Here is a 16,646-nt window from a genome sequence, read left to right as displayed (position 1 = left end):
TAACCAAACCTCTGTTTGGAACTTAATAACGTCCATGGCTCTCTGGTGTTACAACTAACTGTTTATCATAAAGTTAAATATAGTTGACAATGGTCTTCAAGTACTTTAGAACTACAAACTTTAGCCACCTAAATTTGTTTCATCAATTTTCAAATATGTAAAATATGCTACAGAAAAAAAACTGTCACTTTATGTACTGAGGATGTATTGAAGGTGTTCAATAAATGCTTCTCAAATAAACAAAAGGGTAAACTTCTATTTCTACTGATAATATTGTAGTCCAAAACTTTTGCTTTATGAAAAAGGAAACTGAGGCCCTGAAAGGATCAGGAACTTACCCCTATCAACAAGGTTTATGACAGGCTGGACTGAAAACTGAGTTTCTTAATTTCCAAGTCTACAGGTTTCATAATACTCATCAGAACAACCTAAAACACTTCTGTCAAAATAATTCCAATCATGTGTTTTTAGTAATCATCACTGTAGACAAAAGTTGGCATGCCAGTATTGGAATATCCTGCCAACTTCAGATAGTCAACATGAGGATTAACAACCATGGAAAATTTTAATACACTGTAAGCCACCTTTTCCATCTGTTAGGATGAAGGGAACAAAAATTGAATCAATATCCTATACCTTCAGGAGATTTGTTTATGGCAAACATTTCAAATCTAAGCAAAAAGAATTTTTGTTGGCAAAAGCTTTATCCTTTCTGTAGTACAATTATTCTCATTATCATGGATGACCAAGAATTTTACATTTGTCTCACCTAAATAGAAAAAACAATAAATGTAATAATTTCTAAGAGTTAAGTAAACTTTAAAAGCTAAATGGCCCTTATACTTATTTTGTATAATATACTTTTAAAATCTGACTTCTTACAGATCTCCAGATGAGATTATCCTGGATTATCTAAGCAGAGTCTAAATCCAATGACAACTGTCCTTATAAGAGAAAGACAGAGGGCAATTAGAAATATAAATAAGCCCATGTGATGATAAAGACAGAGAACAGAATAATGCAGATACAAACCAATGAACACCTGAAGCCACCAGAAAATGGAAGAGGCAAGGAAGGATTCTCCCACAGAGCCTTCTGAGGAAATGTGGCCTTGCCAACACCTTGATATCAGAACTGTGGCCTCCAGGACTGCGAGAGAGTAGATTTCTATTGTTTTAAGCCACATGGTTTGTGGGAATTTCTTAAGATAGCCACAGGATAATACCTCAACTCCAGATCAATAAATCAATCAGCTCGATATTTCCAGTGATTGCCACAGCTCATATCTTCTAAACTGAACTCATTCCATCTCTCCATGAAAAAACCATTCACCCTCCTCTCGCTATAATTGGTGACGCCATCAATATAACTTCTCAAATTATTTCACAATCCATCTACAGACAGTCATTCAATCCCAATTATTCTTCTTCAGAAACATTTGTTCGTTCTCTTTGAACTACTACTCTGGCCTGTAGTATAGCTGAATGATTTTTATTGAGTCCCTGACTGGTCCTCTGGAATTCACCAGTCTTTCCTACAGGGAGTATTATCTGTCCAAAAGCAGATCTGACCATGCCACTCTCAGGTGTGACCCTTTACAGCTTGACTGTGTATGTCTTTCCTTCTCCATAAAGGCAGCTTTACTTACAGACTGGTACAAACATCCGTGAAGTGCTACTTCATATACATCAAGGAGTTTCATCTCTATGGTATATAGAAGATACCACAAGGAACACATCTGCCAAATCAGATGCCCAACCTCACAGACCGAATTTTCTACTACAGAGTTTTGCAAAGTAATTAAATATCTCAGCCAAAACTTTATGTTCTACAATATTAAAGCGAGAATTCCTTGCAAGATATATGAAATCCTCATACTCTATTCCCAATCTACATTTTGAACTTTATCTTAGTCACAAAGACCTACCTACTGCTCTCTTTAAATATGTGGTCCTTTCAAGTTTCTCTTTGGGGACCTTTAATATGATTGATGGCATCGCAATCCTCCTAATACAGAATTATTTTCTCCACCTCTTTTTTTCAAATATCCCAAGTCTAATCATCAAACTCAATGGATTCTAACTCATAATTGGCCTCTCTTCTGTCTTCCTCGTTCTCACTGCTGTTATTCTGAGTCAGGAAATCATTTTTGTGTCAGATATTTTTGGTTGAAAGGAACACAGACTCCTGTAGGATACCACAAAGAGAATGGAATGTTGTTGAATTTGTAGAGTACAGTGTATTTGTAGAGTGCAGAGGAATATTAAAATTTATCAAAATTCAAAGCGTCACTAGAATCTGTTTCTCCTCTTTCTCCTTCTCTGTCTCCCTTCCTCTTCTCAGCCCTGGTTTCGTTTCCTTTTTCTTCCTTTTATCCCCAATTCCTTCTCTCTCTCTCTCTCTCTCTCTCTCTCTCTCTCTCTCTCTCTCTCTCTCTCTCTCTCTCTTTAGATCATAGACCACAGATTGAGTGGTCCCTTCAGCAAAACTTTTCAACATCCTTGTTCTTAACTCCCTCATTCCCATTTAGTTCCTGACTGACCATCCTTCTCTAATCTCTAGTCCAAATTCAGTAATTGTTTGACAACTTAGCTATTACTAGCTATGGTAGGAAGAATAATGCACTCACCTCCCCAAAGATGTCTGCATCCTAATCACTGAAACATGTGGCTATGTTACATTACATTTAAAGTGTACTTTTCAGATTTAATTAATATAAGAATCTTGAGATGGAGAGATTTTCCTGGATTATCTAGGCAGGTCCAATGTAATCACAAGGACCCTTATAAGGGAAAGAGGGAGGCAGGAGAATTACAGCCAGAGAAGAAGTTACAAGAAAAGCAGAGGTAGGAGTGATGAGGGACCCTGAGACAAGGAATGCAGTCCGTCACTAGAAGCTGAAAAAGGCACTGAAACAGACAGATTCTCCCCTAGAGCCTGCACCAAAAACACAACCCTACCAATCCATTTCAGACATATCTGATCTCCAGAAGTATAAGGTAAAAATTTGTATTGCTTTAAGCCACTAAATGTTTGGTGTTTTGTTAAAGCATTAATCAGGATACTAATATAACAGTGTACCTAATTTCAACACCACCTCATGGATCACCTTCAAGATAATAGTAGACTGTCCGCGGATCAGGGATTCATTCTCAGGTCCTGCAGTGGTCATCTCTGTGCTGTCTCTAGAATGAGCATCAATTCCTTAACATGATTTTAAACACCCACCATTGACTGACTCCTCACTGCTGCCCTCCAGTCCTTACCCTTCCCTTTGAATATGTAGAAAAACAGCCTATGGCCATGCTACCATGAACAAGCCCAATTCTGTCTGATCTCAGAAGCTGAGCAGGGTAAGGCCTGGTTAGTACTTGGATGAGAGACCACCTAGGAAGACCAGGTGCTGTAGGTGTAACAAATAAAAAATAAGGGATTGTATACTGACAAAGTCCTTGCAATCTGTGAGGCCAACCAAGAGTTGCCTTGCCCAAAAAAGTAAATAAATAAACAAACAAACAAATAAATAATAAACAAACGAACAAATCTTTTATTGTCCCCCATGATATGGTGTCACATTGCCATATTTATTAACTTGGAATATTCCCCTCCCTGCTGAGATCTTATTCAACTTGCAAGATTCATCCATATTGACCTTTATCTTCCCCATGTAAATTTGCCATGAACAAGTTTCAGTCTGCAAAATTAATGTTGATCTATACCAACTCTATATAAAAGTGTACTGACAACTAAAATGGAACAAGTAAGTCTATAGTGAAATTCATAAGTATATCAGATGATCACTAAACAAAGATAGAGGATAATTTTAATTTATTAGCAGTAAGTTCTATTCGTTAGCCTTATTCTAATTAAAGACATTATTTCAAATGAATATTAAAATTATTCTAGACCTAATTTCAAATTTTATTTTTAAAAAGGATAAATAGAAATGGGAAAATTTTTTCCAAGAAAAATTAAAGGGCATTAAATAAAAAACTTTATAAAGAAACAAAGCCTCAGAAGTTTGGTCTTACAAGCTATCCCAAAGGGGAAAAAAAAGAGAAGTGTTTCATACTTTTTGACATTTTTGACAAACTAGGACTAAACACATGGTAACATAATAAAAGGCAGATGCTGAGGGACTAGGTTGTCTCTTAATCATGTGGAATTAAGCACAATGACTTCCAGGAATGCCCAAGAGAGCAGATACACATAAATCACATTGGCATGAGATGGAAACATCCCATCAGACTTTCTCACACCTATTCAGCTAAATCTCACTTTCTTTACACACTAGCACAAATTCTTTTATTTAAACAAATGATGATCCAGAAATAAACACAAAGATTAGAACCTCTACTACCCTTATCTTTTTTTGTTGTTTTTACTTAAAGAAAACCAAAACTTTTAGTAACATATCCTAATGACTTACAAGTGTTTGGCCATAGTATTAGACATGTAATAAATACACAAATACTTATTTAAGAACAACACATTCTTCCTAATAGCTAAACTAAATTATTCTTCTAACAATTCAATTTGTTTGCTTCTAGTTCTATTTTTCAGAAATAACAAACACAAAGATAAGAACCTAAACTAAATTATTTGAGCTTGGAGTTACGAGTTTGGGCAAACCTCTTGAGAAACTTGCCTTCCTCTTGCTGTCAGAAAGAACTGCATCTAAATCATTTTACATGAACAGGTGTCTACTGTCAGGTTCTAGAATGAAGAGAATATCAAACCCCTGTGGTAACCCTTTTACTCTCTAATAGCTGGCTGCTTTAGGGCGGGGCATGTGCGTGTGTGTGTGTGTGTGTGTGTGTGTGTGTGTGTGTTTATCTTAAATACCCACTAGAATAAGATGTATTCTTTGATTTTTATAATATAGCCTCTAATTTTTCTCCATATGCTGCAATAATTGTGAATACTTTTTTCTATACTGAAGTCACTTGCTTAGTTATTGTGTACCAGTAATCAGGAACTACCCCCTTTTCATAGTGATCTGTATTAAACAACATGATTAAAACCAAACAAATTATCACATGCACTTCAAGCTCATGAAAACAGTCACGATTTGCAAAGGTTCACTGTCTTCATACTAGCATGCCTTAGATACTGCTTATTCTGACTTTATATATTTTGCTTCAGTAATTTCTATTCATGAAGAAAACAGTTTTTCTTGAACGCTCTTTTATTTTTCTAATACTATGTTGGTCATGTAGCATCCTCACTGATGCAATCCAGCTTGAACATTAAAGCCATTATTCATTCATTCATTCATTCATGTAATCATTACTTCATTAAGATATTTCATTGAACCTTGACTCTGAAACACACACCATATCTGGCACTGTAGATGTTATAAGCCTAGATAAATCATGATCCTTGCACTCACCATCTTAGGTATGAGAGCAAAGAGAAACAGACAAAAGGTCCAGATCCTTTTCTCTTCCCTCATCTCTACATCTGAGTCCCTCTAGCTTCATTTCTCTTCAGTGTCCCATACCCTTGGGCCAAGTCACAACTCACACTTTAGTTCCCCCAAAGTGCTTTACTCATACTTTGTACGCAATAGTCCCTCAACAGTTTACATTATTTCCCTCCCCCTGAATCTTATCCCAAATTCTCTTAGTTACACAAAATAAAAAGAACTATTTAAGAATAGCTGTTACTGAGACAATATTATCCTCTTGGAAGGACCTTGTAAAGACATAGAATTTCATAGACTTTAACCCTTCAAACAAAGTAATGGCAGTATTTTTAGTTTAAAAGTTCTACAAAGACAAAAGGGATATATTCAAAATAGACTAATTTTCATACAAATACACTAATAAAGAAAAAGGAAGAATGGAAGATAGAAGAGAAGAGAAAGAGAGGCAGAGAGGAGAAAGAGAAAAGGAGGAAAAGAGAAGGAAAGGAAGGAGGGAGAAAGAGAGAGAAGGAGGGGGAAGAGAGAAAGGAATGGATGGGAAGAGGAAGGGAGAGACAGACACAGACAAACAAGAACATCAAACTAAGCTTTCTAAAATAGTTAAGATACAAAGACTCTCTACGCAAGCATTTACATGTGGTTTTTATACAGGATTCTACAAATGACAACAACTGAAACGTTTACTTACTAAATTGCTACAACACTTCACACACTTGAGGAGGAATGGGTAATATTAATAGTCTTTGTGTTTTCAAGTGCCGCTTATGAAAACTAAAAACAATGTATAAAATTGTTCCAAGAGAAAAGCTATTGCATAACAAATGCTGAACATCTCCTTGCATAGATCTAAATGTTTGCAAAACTTTAGAACATCACCTGAGAGACCAGATTCGCAGATTCAAAGCTTGATTGTTATAATCATATACATACCCAAAGTGACGTTTAAAACAAAACATTATAAAGTTTAATTTTTAATATTTCAGTCAAGAATGTTATGCTATAACTGTCTCATTATAATTTGTTCATTAAATTAATAGCAATGGAAGTACTGGCCAATATGATTAAAAATTATACATCTACAGCTTATGTATAAAGAGCTCCTATTGCTTTCAAATTAGTTCTGTTAATGAGAAACAAATACCTACTTCTGAACTTCTATGTAATGACCATGTGTTTATCTAAAATAAACATTATATACAATTAACGTGCCATAAAATTCAACATTACCATGTGCGTTATAACCATATTTAATATGTTCTTGGTTATTAAAATATCTAGTTCTGGTTTTCGAGCGGTTACAGTGAATTAAAAATAATATTCTACCAAAAGACATATGAAAAGCATTGGGTTTTGAATCATGTTTACTGAACTTCCAAAAAGAATTATAAAACTGAAAATAAAAAGAGAATTAAATGATAAGAAGAACAAAGATAAGTAGCTCTCTTAGTTAATATGTGAGATTAAACATCGAAAATTGATTTTTATTCCCTGGCCTTGATGCCTGTAAGTTTTATAGGTTGGGCTGAATGGGAAGACTGAGCCATTAATCTTTTAAGGAAAAAGTGCCAAGTGCAGTCTGCTTCTACTTGATATATGGAATCCAGTAATAACGCTCTTCAGTAAGCTACACATCTGATTCTCTAAACAGAGGTGCAGGGTAACAGGCACCAGCTAACATGAGCAAAGTGATATTATTTATTCTGAAACTACACACTTAATATTCAAAAATCAAACAAACTTCTATTCAGGTGGGTCTTAACATAGATACTGAGAGAAGCTATTTTAATTCACATAATACAGAAAAATAAAATCAAACACGTCACTAAATCTCAGTACCTGCCTCAAGTTTTTACATTTTGAAATAGAAAACATATGTGGTTTGACAGGTTTTAAGCAGCAATATGACAACTATTTCGTAAATAGAACTAGGTCTCAGAACTTCTGCCAAACTTAGGGCAATATTTTATTACCACCCTCCTAAAATAATTATGCCATTAAAATAAAAATTGAATCTGAGACAGGTCATTGAGTTTTCTCAGGTCTCTGGAGCAGAAGGAGATATGAATTTTCTAACTGTCCCATATTTCTAGCTCTGTTCCCATGCTTCTCAAACATACAAAGTAAGTCAGAATTTAATATAAGTCTTTTCCTTAGAATTTATATAGAATGGACCTGTCACCACTATTTGATGATGAAAAAAAAGTCACATTTGCATTTCAATAAATAATTAGCATAGACCTGACATACACAAAAACAACTGAAAAAAAAACAATTTTATGTAATCAAGTATAATCAGAAAAATGAAGTTTCTGAGATTCAATCAATATTTCTATTTTGAATAGCTTCATTTCGTTAAAATACTTATACAGATGAGTGTTTCTCTTCTACGTGGCCAGCATCTAAAAGATTCATTTTAAGTACTTTTAATGTAAGTTACTATTTTAGAAAATATCACTGCTGTAGAATTTATCAGCTTTCATCATGATTTACACCCCGTTCCACCTACTCTCACTCCAATGGGTATGCCCAAATTCCTTGCAAGTGGCAAAGAAATCAAGATATCTGCTATTTGCTAGTAATCCATTCAAATTACAAAAAAAGCCACAATATCATAATCCTGCTTTACGGTTTTCTCTCATTCAAAAAGATTCACCAAGAAAAGATAAAATAATGTGTAAACATAGCTTTTCACATTGCCTACAATCATATCAATGGCACATATAACAGGTATACAATAACCAAAAAGCTCTAGAGCCAATAGGCTCAGTAAAATTCCTTTTACTCTCAACCCTGCACCATCCCAAAGTACTCCTCAATTCCTCCCCATACTTCCTCCCACCTGCTCTCTATTTCCCTTTCATGCTGCCTTTTTCACTTCATAATCAATGTGAGTTTGAAGCTTCTTAACTTAAGGGACTGAGAATGGTTGCTGCAGCCCATCTCAGCCCTTTCATTCGCTCTCCTTTATGAATTCAAAAAATACATTTGTTCATGCGATATTATAACATTCTTCAGTTTCTTGTACATTATCTCTTCTTTTACCCAACTGTCTCTCTAGAACTAATAATACATCCTAGTTCTATCAACTAAACACAATACATTTCTCCTGCCATTACATCCATAAGCTATAGACTCAAAAATTCTGTAACCCCACATAAAATGTGAATGTGGAGTCTTTCTATTATCAGTGACTTATTAGATGAGATACAACTCCACATTGATAACAACGTTTATTCAATTGCCTTGTATATTTCACTAGCTCTAAGTATCAATAGTCAACTGAAAATCAAGATGTCTGATAACATGTAAAGTTTTCCATAAGTTTCACATTATTTTATTGGTCAACTCCTTTCATATTACCATTCTATTTTACCTCTATATTTCCTACTAATACATTAGGAGGTTTCTCCCTTTCCTTTTATGAACTCTGGTGCTTTCTTTAAATATCTGCAAAATAATTCACCAAATTAGTTGAAGTACAACCCTAAAAAAAGTCTGCCCTAAGCATAGCTGACACCAAAATGGTAACAGTAAAAGTTAACATGAAAAAAATTCAAAATATTTCCATGCAAAAATTAAAATGACACTCTTTATAAAAGAATTTCTTGAAAATCAAGTTATAAAATTAAATCGAACTGCAAGGTTTTGATAGCGAATCCATTCCAATCCATAGTAACTAACAAAATAAGCCATCTTTTTTTCAACCTATTCCCACTTTTCTAGTTCCCTATGAATATGCTCCACTCATTTAAAGATATAGCTACAATATTTCTGTAATATGAATTCTGGTTAATTCTCAATCTCTCCACAAATGACACGTGTGTAAACATAGCACCACCAGTTCAAGCCATAAAAAATGAGAGAAAAGAAACACTGCTTACCAGAGCCTCTTTTGGTCACAACCTTCAAACTCTGAGTGAAAGTAGCATATAAGAGAATCAAGTATGGAATCGGAGCTTTCATCTTCCAGCTCTTAAAGACTGTTCCCTAAAGCAAAGATAAAAAAGGTAAAAATACATTTTTAAAGATACAGATCAATATTATAAGATTTTTGCTTGACTTCTGATCACGCAAGATTGGAGCAATGAATTCCACAAAAGGAAAGAATATGAACAGGATCTGTGTAGTCTATTTTCCCATATGCTGTGGTTCCTAACTTAAATCAAAACCAGTAATGCCATAATTTCTCTAGGCTCCCCAAAATGTTTTAAAATCTTATGGTCACTTAAGGTTTAAAACTTTTCTCTATTTAGAGAATCTAATTGTATTTAGATAAGTGGAAACAACTCCTTCTAAAAGACTATTTTACTAACAGCTTGTTTTCAATATAAATTGCCAAACACTGACATTTTTAATTTTCCGTGCTACAACAGAATATGGTTTTATTCAGTATCACTCTTTCCAACTGAAAAGAAATCATAAATTCTATGCCTCTAAAGATTTAATTATAATTTTACAATTCTCTTTCAAAAACTCTAAAAGATACTTTGAGAGAATTTAAGACTATGATTCTATGGAAAGAAAGTACACTGTCTATGAAAGCTACAGGAAAATACATTATTTCTTCCCATTTACAAGGCTCTCAGAAGGATACTAGAAGGAACAGTAGCCTAGTGTTTGGATTTCAAAAAGGGGGAATATTTCATTTAAATTTAACTGAAATGAACATTGTCTTCCTAGAAAATCATCCTTCTTTTATTTTTTATAAGACTGAGAGCAGAGCTGAAAGACTGAATTTCAAAAAGTAGCAAGTCAGAACACAGTTCAAAGATATTGTCAATCCATGACAGCACAAGTTTCTCTGTAAGACAGTTGAAGACTAATCATATTCAGCTTTCTATCACTATGACTTTATTAAAGATGAAGAAGCTGAAATGGTGATTTGACAGTCACATATTTCTCACTCTCCTAGCACCTCAGATACCTCTGAATATTTTTCAATGACTAATTCATTCACATTAATAAACGTCTGTTAAAACACATTTTAATTCACAAAACAAAATCAAAATCCATTCACTTGCTGTAAAGTGTCACCATCCTTTTAGTCAGAAAGTCAGCGAATTTTTTAAATAAGCATTGTGAATAAGCTATTTTAATTCCAGCTCCTTTAAATGATGATAGCCTGTTTCAGTTTTCTAACCAAGGACTTTGAGTTCTCATAAAGATATAAATGAAACCTAGTTGAAAAGCCAACTCATCAGCCACATCTGAAGAAATGCCACATTAAAGTGCAAGCCTGAGTCATGCATTCCTAAAGCCCCAATCCCATTTCCCAGAGACCACACTAACTGAAGCTGCAGGAAATCTTCAAGTTGATATCTTTAGCCTTAAGGTTAGCACAGAGAATCAGTTCTTCTCTCAGTGTGAGTTTAATCAGCGCTGTCCAAGAAACTCCAGGATCCAACTATACACTGCAAAACCTTCTTGCTTAACTATCTTATTACTTTACTCTTGTTCAAAATACGATTTCTTTACTCATTTAATTTTTATAAGGCATACAGGCTAGTTTGTGATTCTATTTCTCAAAATTAAATTGCTTTGGAAAGCATCAATTTCGTAGCATCAAGATCCTTAATAACTGAATCCCTTGACACATTGTACATGAGGGAAAACAAAAAAGAATTACACAGTATTTCACAGATTTAAAATCTTGGTCAATCTACAATAATCTTCATGAACCTCTATATTTTATATTGAAAGACAGATTAAGTATGTCAACTCATAGACATCCATGCTTTGTTGTACTTGTTGCATAGTTAAAACTCTTACTCAGAAATCACAGAGCAAACTTTAAATAAACATTTACTGAGGTTCTCGTGTGTTTTCTTTTTGTCACATAATAGCTCATACTATCAATGATCTAATTTCAAGAAGCCTTAATTTCTGGGTATATGGACCTGAAATGATTCACCACTTGGCTTCACATGAACCACTATTAAATCTTAGGCATATCACAGTGGTTATAAGCAATCAATCTCTCTGGGTTCTTAACCCAGTTTTGCCACTTCTGAGCTGTGTGATCTAGGGCAAATAACTTATCTGTGACTAGCTCCTTCATTTGTGAAATAGGAATTATGGTACATATAGCATAGTGCCTAGAAATACACTGGTGCGAAGAACGAACTAAATCAATGAAAGCTGTTGCTGTTATTATTTTATTACAGTTGATTGTTGTTGCCATTATTATTATTATTATTAACAATACTATTACAGACTTAACTCACATCATCTCACCTGTGAAACTTTTTGTACATATCAGCTTTCTTTACATCCTACCCTACAGTATTAGCTTATCTCTTTAATTATATGTCTTTCTAGTCTACGAAACTTGAAGTCCCTCCAGGGTAAATGTGTTTTATTCATCTTTTTATAACCAGTGCTCAACAAATGTTAGCTGAAAAAAAAATGAATGAATTAAAGACTAAATGTGGCTGCTATTATCCACAGTTGAATTTTGGCATCCAAACTCATCATTTGATAAACACTTATTAAGCATATACTAGTTACAAGATGCTGTGCTATGGTGCAGTAGGGACACAAAGACAATGTAATGCACCTAATAAAGAAGGCTCACAACCCAATAAAGGAGACAAATGTTATCCATTTAATTAGACTGGCCCTAATGCCATATGGTAAGTATAATGTGCTGAGGGAGTAGAGGGAGGAATCTATTAATTCTGCTCCAGGTTGGGTCTGGTGAAGTCATAGGAAAGGGCTTTCAGAAGAAGAAACATCTCAGCTAGGTCATAACAGAGAGACTGTCTAAGGGAAAGAGAATTCCATGCTTAGGGCAAAGGATAAGTGAGATTGTCAGTCTTGTAGGCAGAATAATGCCCATCCCCAAATGAACCCATGTTTGAATTCCTGGATCCTATAAATATGTTACCTTGTATGGCAAAGGGACTTTACAGATGTGGTTTAAGGATTCTGAAATGGTAGATTATGATTTGGGTAAGCCCAATATAATCCTTATAAAAGGGCAGTAGCAGAATCAGATTCAGAGAGAGATAATGTAAAGATGAAAGCCAAGGTCAGAGATTTGAGTGATGTACTTTGAATGTGGAAGAATGAGGCATGTGCCAAGGAATGTATGTAGCCTCTAGAAGCTGGAAACAAAAAGGAAAGAGATTGTCCCCTAGATCCTCCAGAAGAAATGCAGGAATGCCAACACCTTGATTTTAGCCAAGTGAGTCCAATGCATTTTGGACTTCTGACCACCAGAACTGTAAGATTAAAATTTTGTGTTCTTTTAAGCCACTAAGCAACAATAGGAAACTATTAAAGCAAAAATGTGAAATGACAAGTTTCAAGAATAGTGTAAATAGACCACAGGTTGGGGGCTGTAGTGACAGAAGTTGAAGATGTCCATGTAGGATTGTTAATAACAAAATATGCTACGTATGAAGTTAGGACTTTCCCTTCATGCTCCCCATGATGTTTTTCACTCATATTTTAACTTCATCCAATGATATTTCATGCACCTTCACTTTCTTTATCAATTTTTAAATCATGAAAACAATATGTATATTGAATACATTTCCTCAGAATACCCATGATGGCTCAACTAATATTCTGATCTGCCCCTTTCACACACTCCTAAGGTTCTTTGCAGTACATACAATGAAGAATCAATGGATGCTTATGGGTGAATAATCTTAACTGTTTTAGAAAGCAAAGTTTGAAGGTGGAAGAAATTAGTTAGCAGGCAGTGGTATAGGAAGATGAGAAAGAGGGTCCACCTTAATGCAGTATCGGAGAATACTGGGAGAGCAGGATGGGCTCAGGAATAGAGTTTAGTGACATATTTTTTTAAAGTGGCACTAAAAGGAAGGTTCAAAAGTGGATCCGATGCATATAGTTTGAGCAACTAGGTCTCTTATGATACTATTCACTAATATATAGAAATAGAGAAGATTTTTAGGGCAATGAGGGTGGAGAAATATACAAAATTACATTTGAAGCATATAGATTTTAAATTGCCTGTGGAATTTCCTGTTAGAATTGTCTTGTAGTTAATTGAAATTATTAACCAGCAGCTCAGTAGAGACATGGAAGATAACAACATTGTAATTGTAACTGAAGTTAAAGATATGGGCTAGGATAAACAAGGAAGAAAGTACAAATGATAAAGAAGGCTTATGCATCCAACTCTGGAGCCTACCAGCATATATGAGACAGGCAAAAGGAATCAAAGGGGAGGAAAAGGGAGAAAAATAGGCTTTAAAGGGAATGTGAATCAGGAAAGAGTTGGACCAATGAAGCAAGCAAGGATATTTAAGCACACAATCAACAGAGTTTATGTATTGAAAGAATAAAAAAACAATTGCTTTAGAATTAAGATGCTTCTGGTGATACTGGCCACTGTTTAAGTCAGACAAGTGGGAGCATAATCAGAAAATTGAAGAAGGAAAATTAGCTTCATTGGCTTGTTTCTGAATGGAAGGTAAGTTTGGAAGTAAAATAGAAGGACTCTGGAATCATTTGTTTTACTCTACTTATATAGTAGAGAATTGGTTTTAGAATAAGAATGAACTGGATTAAGAGTCTTACCTTATATTAGGTTACAGAAGCTACTTCATCTCTACAAGTCCCGGTTTTATTAGCTACAAAGCATGGGCATAAGTATGTGCCAGATGTATTTCATTTCAGTTCATTTCATTTCTGATCTACTATTCCCAACATACTGAGGTAGTAAATACCTATTTCAAAGTTTTACAGCCTTTAAATAATTGTCTTTATGGTGACTACCACAATATTTAACAATGACATTTAACGGTAGATATTTTAAATGCTAGCTCTTTTCCTATGTCTTCTTTCCATTCCTGGCTAGTATGTAATAATTACTTATGCTAAAAAAATGATCCATTATATTTTATTTAATTCTTAAAAAGTTTTTACATTACCAAACACAAGATTGTACCAGTCATTTTCTTCACTCTAATCAAAGTATAATTAAAGTATCCATTTGTGCATGAAACAAAGTATTTTACCAAGTACACCATTTACATAAAGCAATGTATGTTAAAGTTGTGAAATAGAGTCCCTATGGAGATGATAACAGAGTCTCTGAAAGACTCTGCAAATAAAACGTTACGAGAAAAAGACCAAATTGGTGTAGATGATAGAGGCTTTGTGCATTTCCTCTTGCAACTACATCAAAGTTGTGACAGAAACAAGGCACAAACAGCAAGCAGAGTCGGCTGGGGTCTAGATGAACAGAAGCCTTACGACTAGGGAGAAAAATAAGAACTCACCCTGCAATGGTTGGAGGTAGGAGGGAGAGAAGATGTGAGGCTGCTGGATCCCCAGTGGCTGAGTGGGACAGAGGCTGTGGCCTCTGTGGACTTCAGTGGACTTCATGGTGACAGATTCACTCACTATAAGTACCACCCCTGTGTAGGCTGGTCAGGGAGCACCAGGGACTTATAGGGGGACACTGAGTTATTGGAGCAAGGGCTGGAGGTAAGGATTCCCTGAAACTCTGCCTCCTCCAACTCGTAGCCCCACCCAAGCCACATCCAGGTGTGTCCTCAGAGAGTCAGGTGCTCCTTGCTGAACAGCGCCAGGACTCATACTGGTGGCAGCTGGTCTCGGTTTCTGGTGTGGTCTCTTGAGACAACTATAAGAACAGCATCTGTAAATTGCTTGCTGAATCTTAACAGGTGGCCCCAAGAGGGGCAAAAGCTGGGATTAAACTTGACCTGCAGCGGATTCCCTTTCAGGATTGTGTCACTAGACAGCTACTACACAAAGCCACGCTAATAAAACCAGGAAACTTAGCTCTGCTTAGTACATAGAAATAGACACAGAAAGGCACCCAAAATGAGAAGACAAAGAAGCAGAACCCATAGGAAAGAACAGAACAGAGATCCAGGAATAATGGAGTCAAGCAATCTAACAGATGCAGAGTTCAAAACACTGGTTACAAAAATGCTCAATGAACGTAGGAGAAGTGCAGATTAATTCAGTGAGAACTTTAACAAAGAGATAAAACACATACAAATAAAAATGGAAACTACAAAAGGGAACTGGTCAGAAATGAAGAACAGATTATCTGAGATGAAGAGTATATTCGAGGGAATCAACAGAGTAGATAAAGAAGAAGATTGAACCACCAATACAAAGGATGGAGAAGTGAAGGACACTCAGAACGGCAAGAAAAAAGAAGCCAAGAATATCATAATAATTTAAGGAGTGTATGGGACAAAATTAAATGTAAAAAAAATCAAGGTCATAGGGTTACCTAAAGGAAAACAAGAAGTTGAAGAGCTATTTGAAGAAATAATGATGGAAAACTTCCCTAACCCAGTTAGAGAAATAGACAAACAATCTCAGGAAACTCAGAGAGTCCCCAAAAAAGATGAACCCAAAGAGGTCCATACCAAAGCACATTATAATTAAAATGCCAAAGTATAAATACAAAGAGAGAATATTAAAAGCAGCAAGAGAAAAGCAGTTAGTTACCTACAAGGGAGCACACATAAGACTGGCAGCTGATTTCTCAAAAGAAACTTTGCAGGACAGAAGGGCTTGGCACAAAGTATTCGATGTGATGAAAACCCAGGATATACAACTGAGAATACTTTAACCAGCAAAGCTATCATTTAGAGCCGACAGATAAAGAGTTTCCCAGACAAAAATAAGCTAAAGGAATTCATCATCACCAAGCTAGTATGACAGATAATGTTGGAGGGAATTCTTTAAGAAGAAAAACACATGTATCAAAAACAGGAATAAAGAATGGTAATGACTGCATTCCTATCAAAAAGTACCTCATATGGAAAAGAATTAAGTTCTCCAACAAAAAGATAGGGTGACTGAATGGATAAGGAAACAAGACCACTACATATGCTGCCTAAAAGAGACTGACTTCAGGTTAAAAAACACACAGACTAAAAGGAAGGGAATGGAAAAAGATATTTCCTTGATGAATCTACAGGGTATTGTGCTGAATGAAGTCAGATAAAGATAAATACCACATGATTTTACATACATGTGGAATCTAAAGAACAAAACAAACAAACAACTACAAAAATGGAAACAAATTCAGATATGAAGAATATTTTGAGGGCTACTTGATAGGAGAGGAGTTGAGGGGAATGGTGAAAAGGGCAAAGAGATTAAGAAGCACAAAAGGATAATTACAAAAAAAATCATGGAAATAAAAAGTGTAGCATAAGGAAAATAGTCAACAATGTTGTAATAAATATGTAAGGGT

General features: G+C 35.1%; 1 protein-coding gene and 1 pseudogene across 6 annotated transcripts in view; one reads left to right on the top strand and one right to left on the bottom strand.

Annotated features, from left to right (window-relative positions):
- IL1RAPL1 (interleukin 1 receptor accessory protein like 1) overlaps nt 1–16,646 on the bottom strand; it is a 1,213,847-nt gene that overhangs the window by 1,023,637 nt on the left and 173,564 nt on the right. For all 6 annotated transcript variants that reach the window (XM_016159491.2, XM_016159489.2, XM_036226767.1 and 3 more), the window contains one exon: nt 9,310–9,415. In XM_016159491.2, coding sequence (XP_016014977.1) covers nt 9,310–9,391 — 82 coding nt within the window. In that variant the 5' untranslated portion in view covers nt 9,392–9,415. The remainder of the gene's footprint in view (nt 1–9,309; nt 9,416–16,646) is intronic.
- LOC118608052 lies at nt 3,294–3,412 on the top strand (annotated as a pseudogene).

This window comes from Rousettus aegyptiacus, unplaced genomic scaffold (genome assembly GCF_014176215.1).
Source record: "Rousettus aegyptiacus isolate mRouAeg1 unplaced genomic scaffold, mRouAeg1.p scaffold_m13_p_9, whole genome shotgun sequence".
In the NCBI taxonomy this organism is placed as follows: Eukaryota; Metazoa; Chordata; class Mammalia; order Chiroptera; family Pteropodidae; genus Rousettus; species Rousettus aegyptiacus.
The sequence above is the reverse complement of the archived record's forward strand: the minus strand, read 5'-3'. Positions and strand labels throughout refer to the sequence as shown.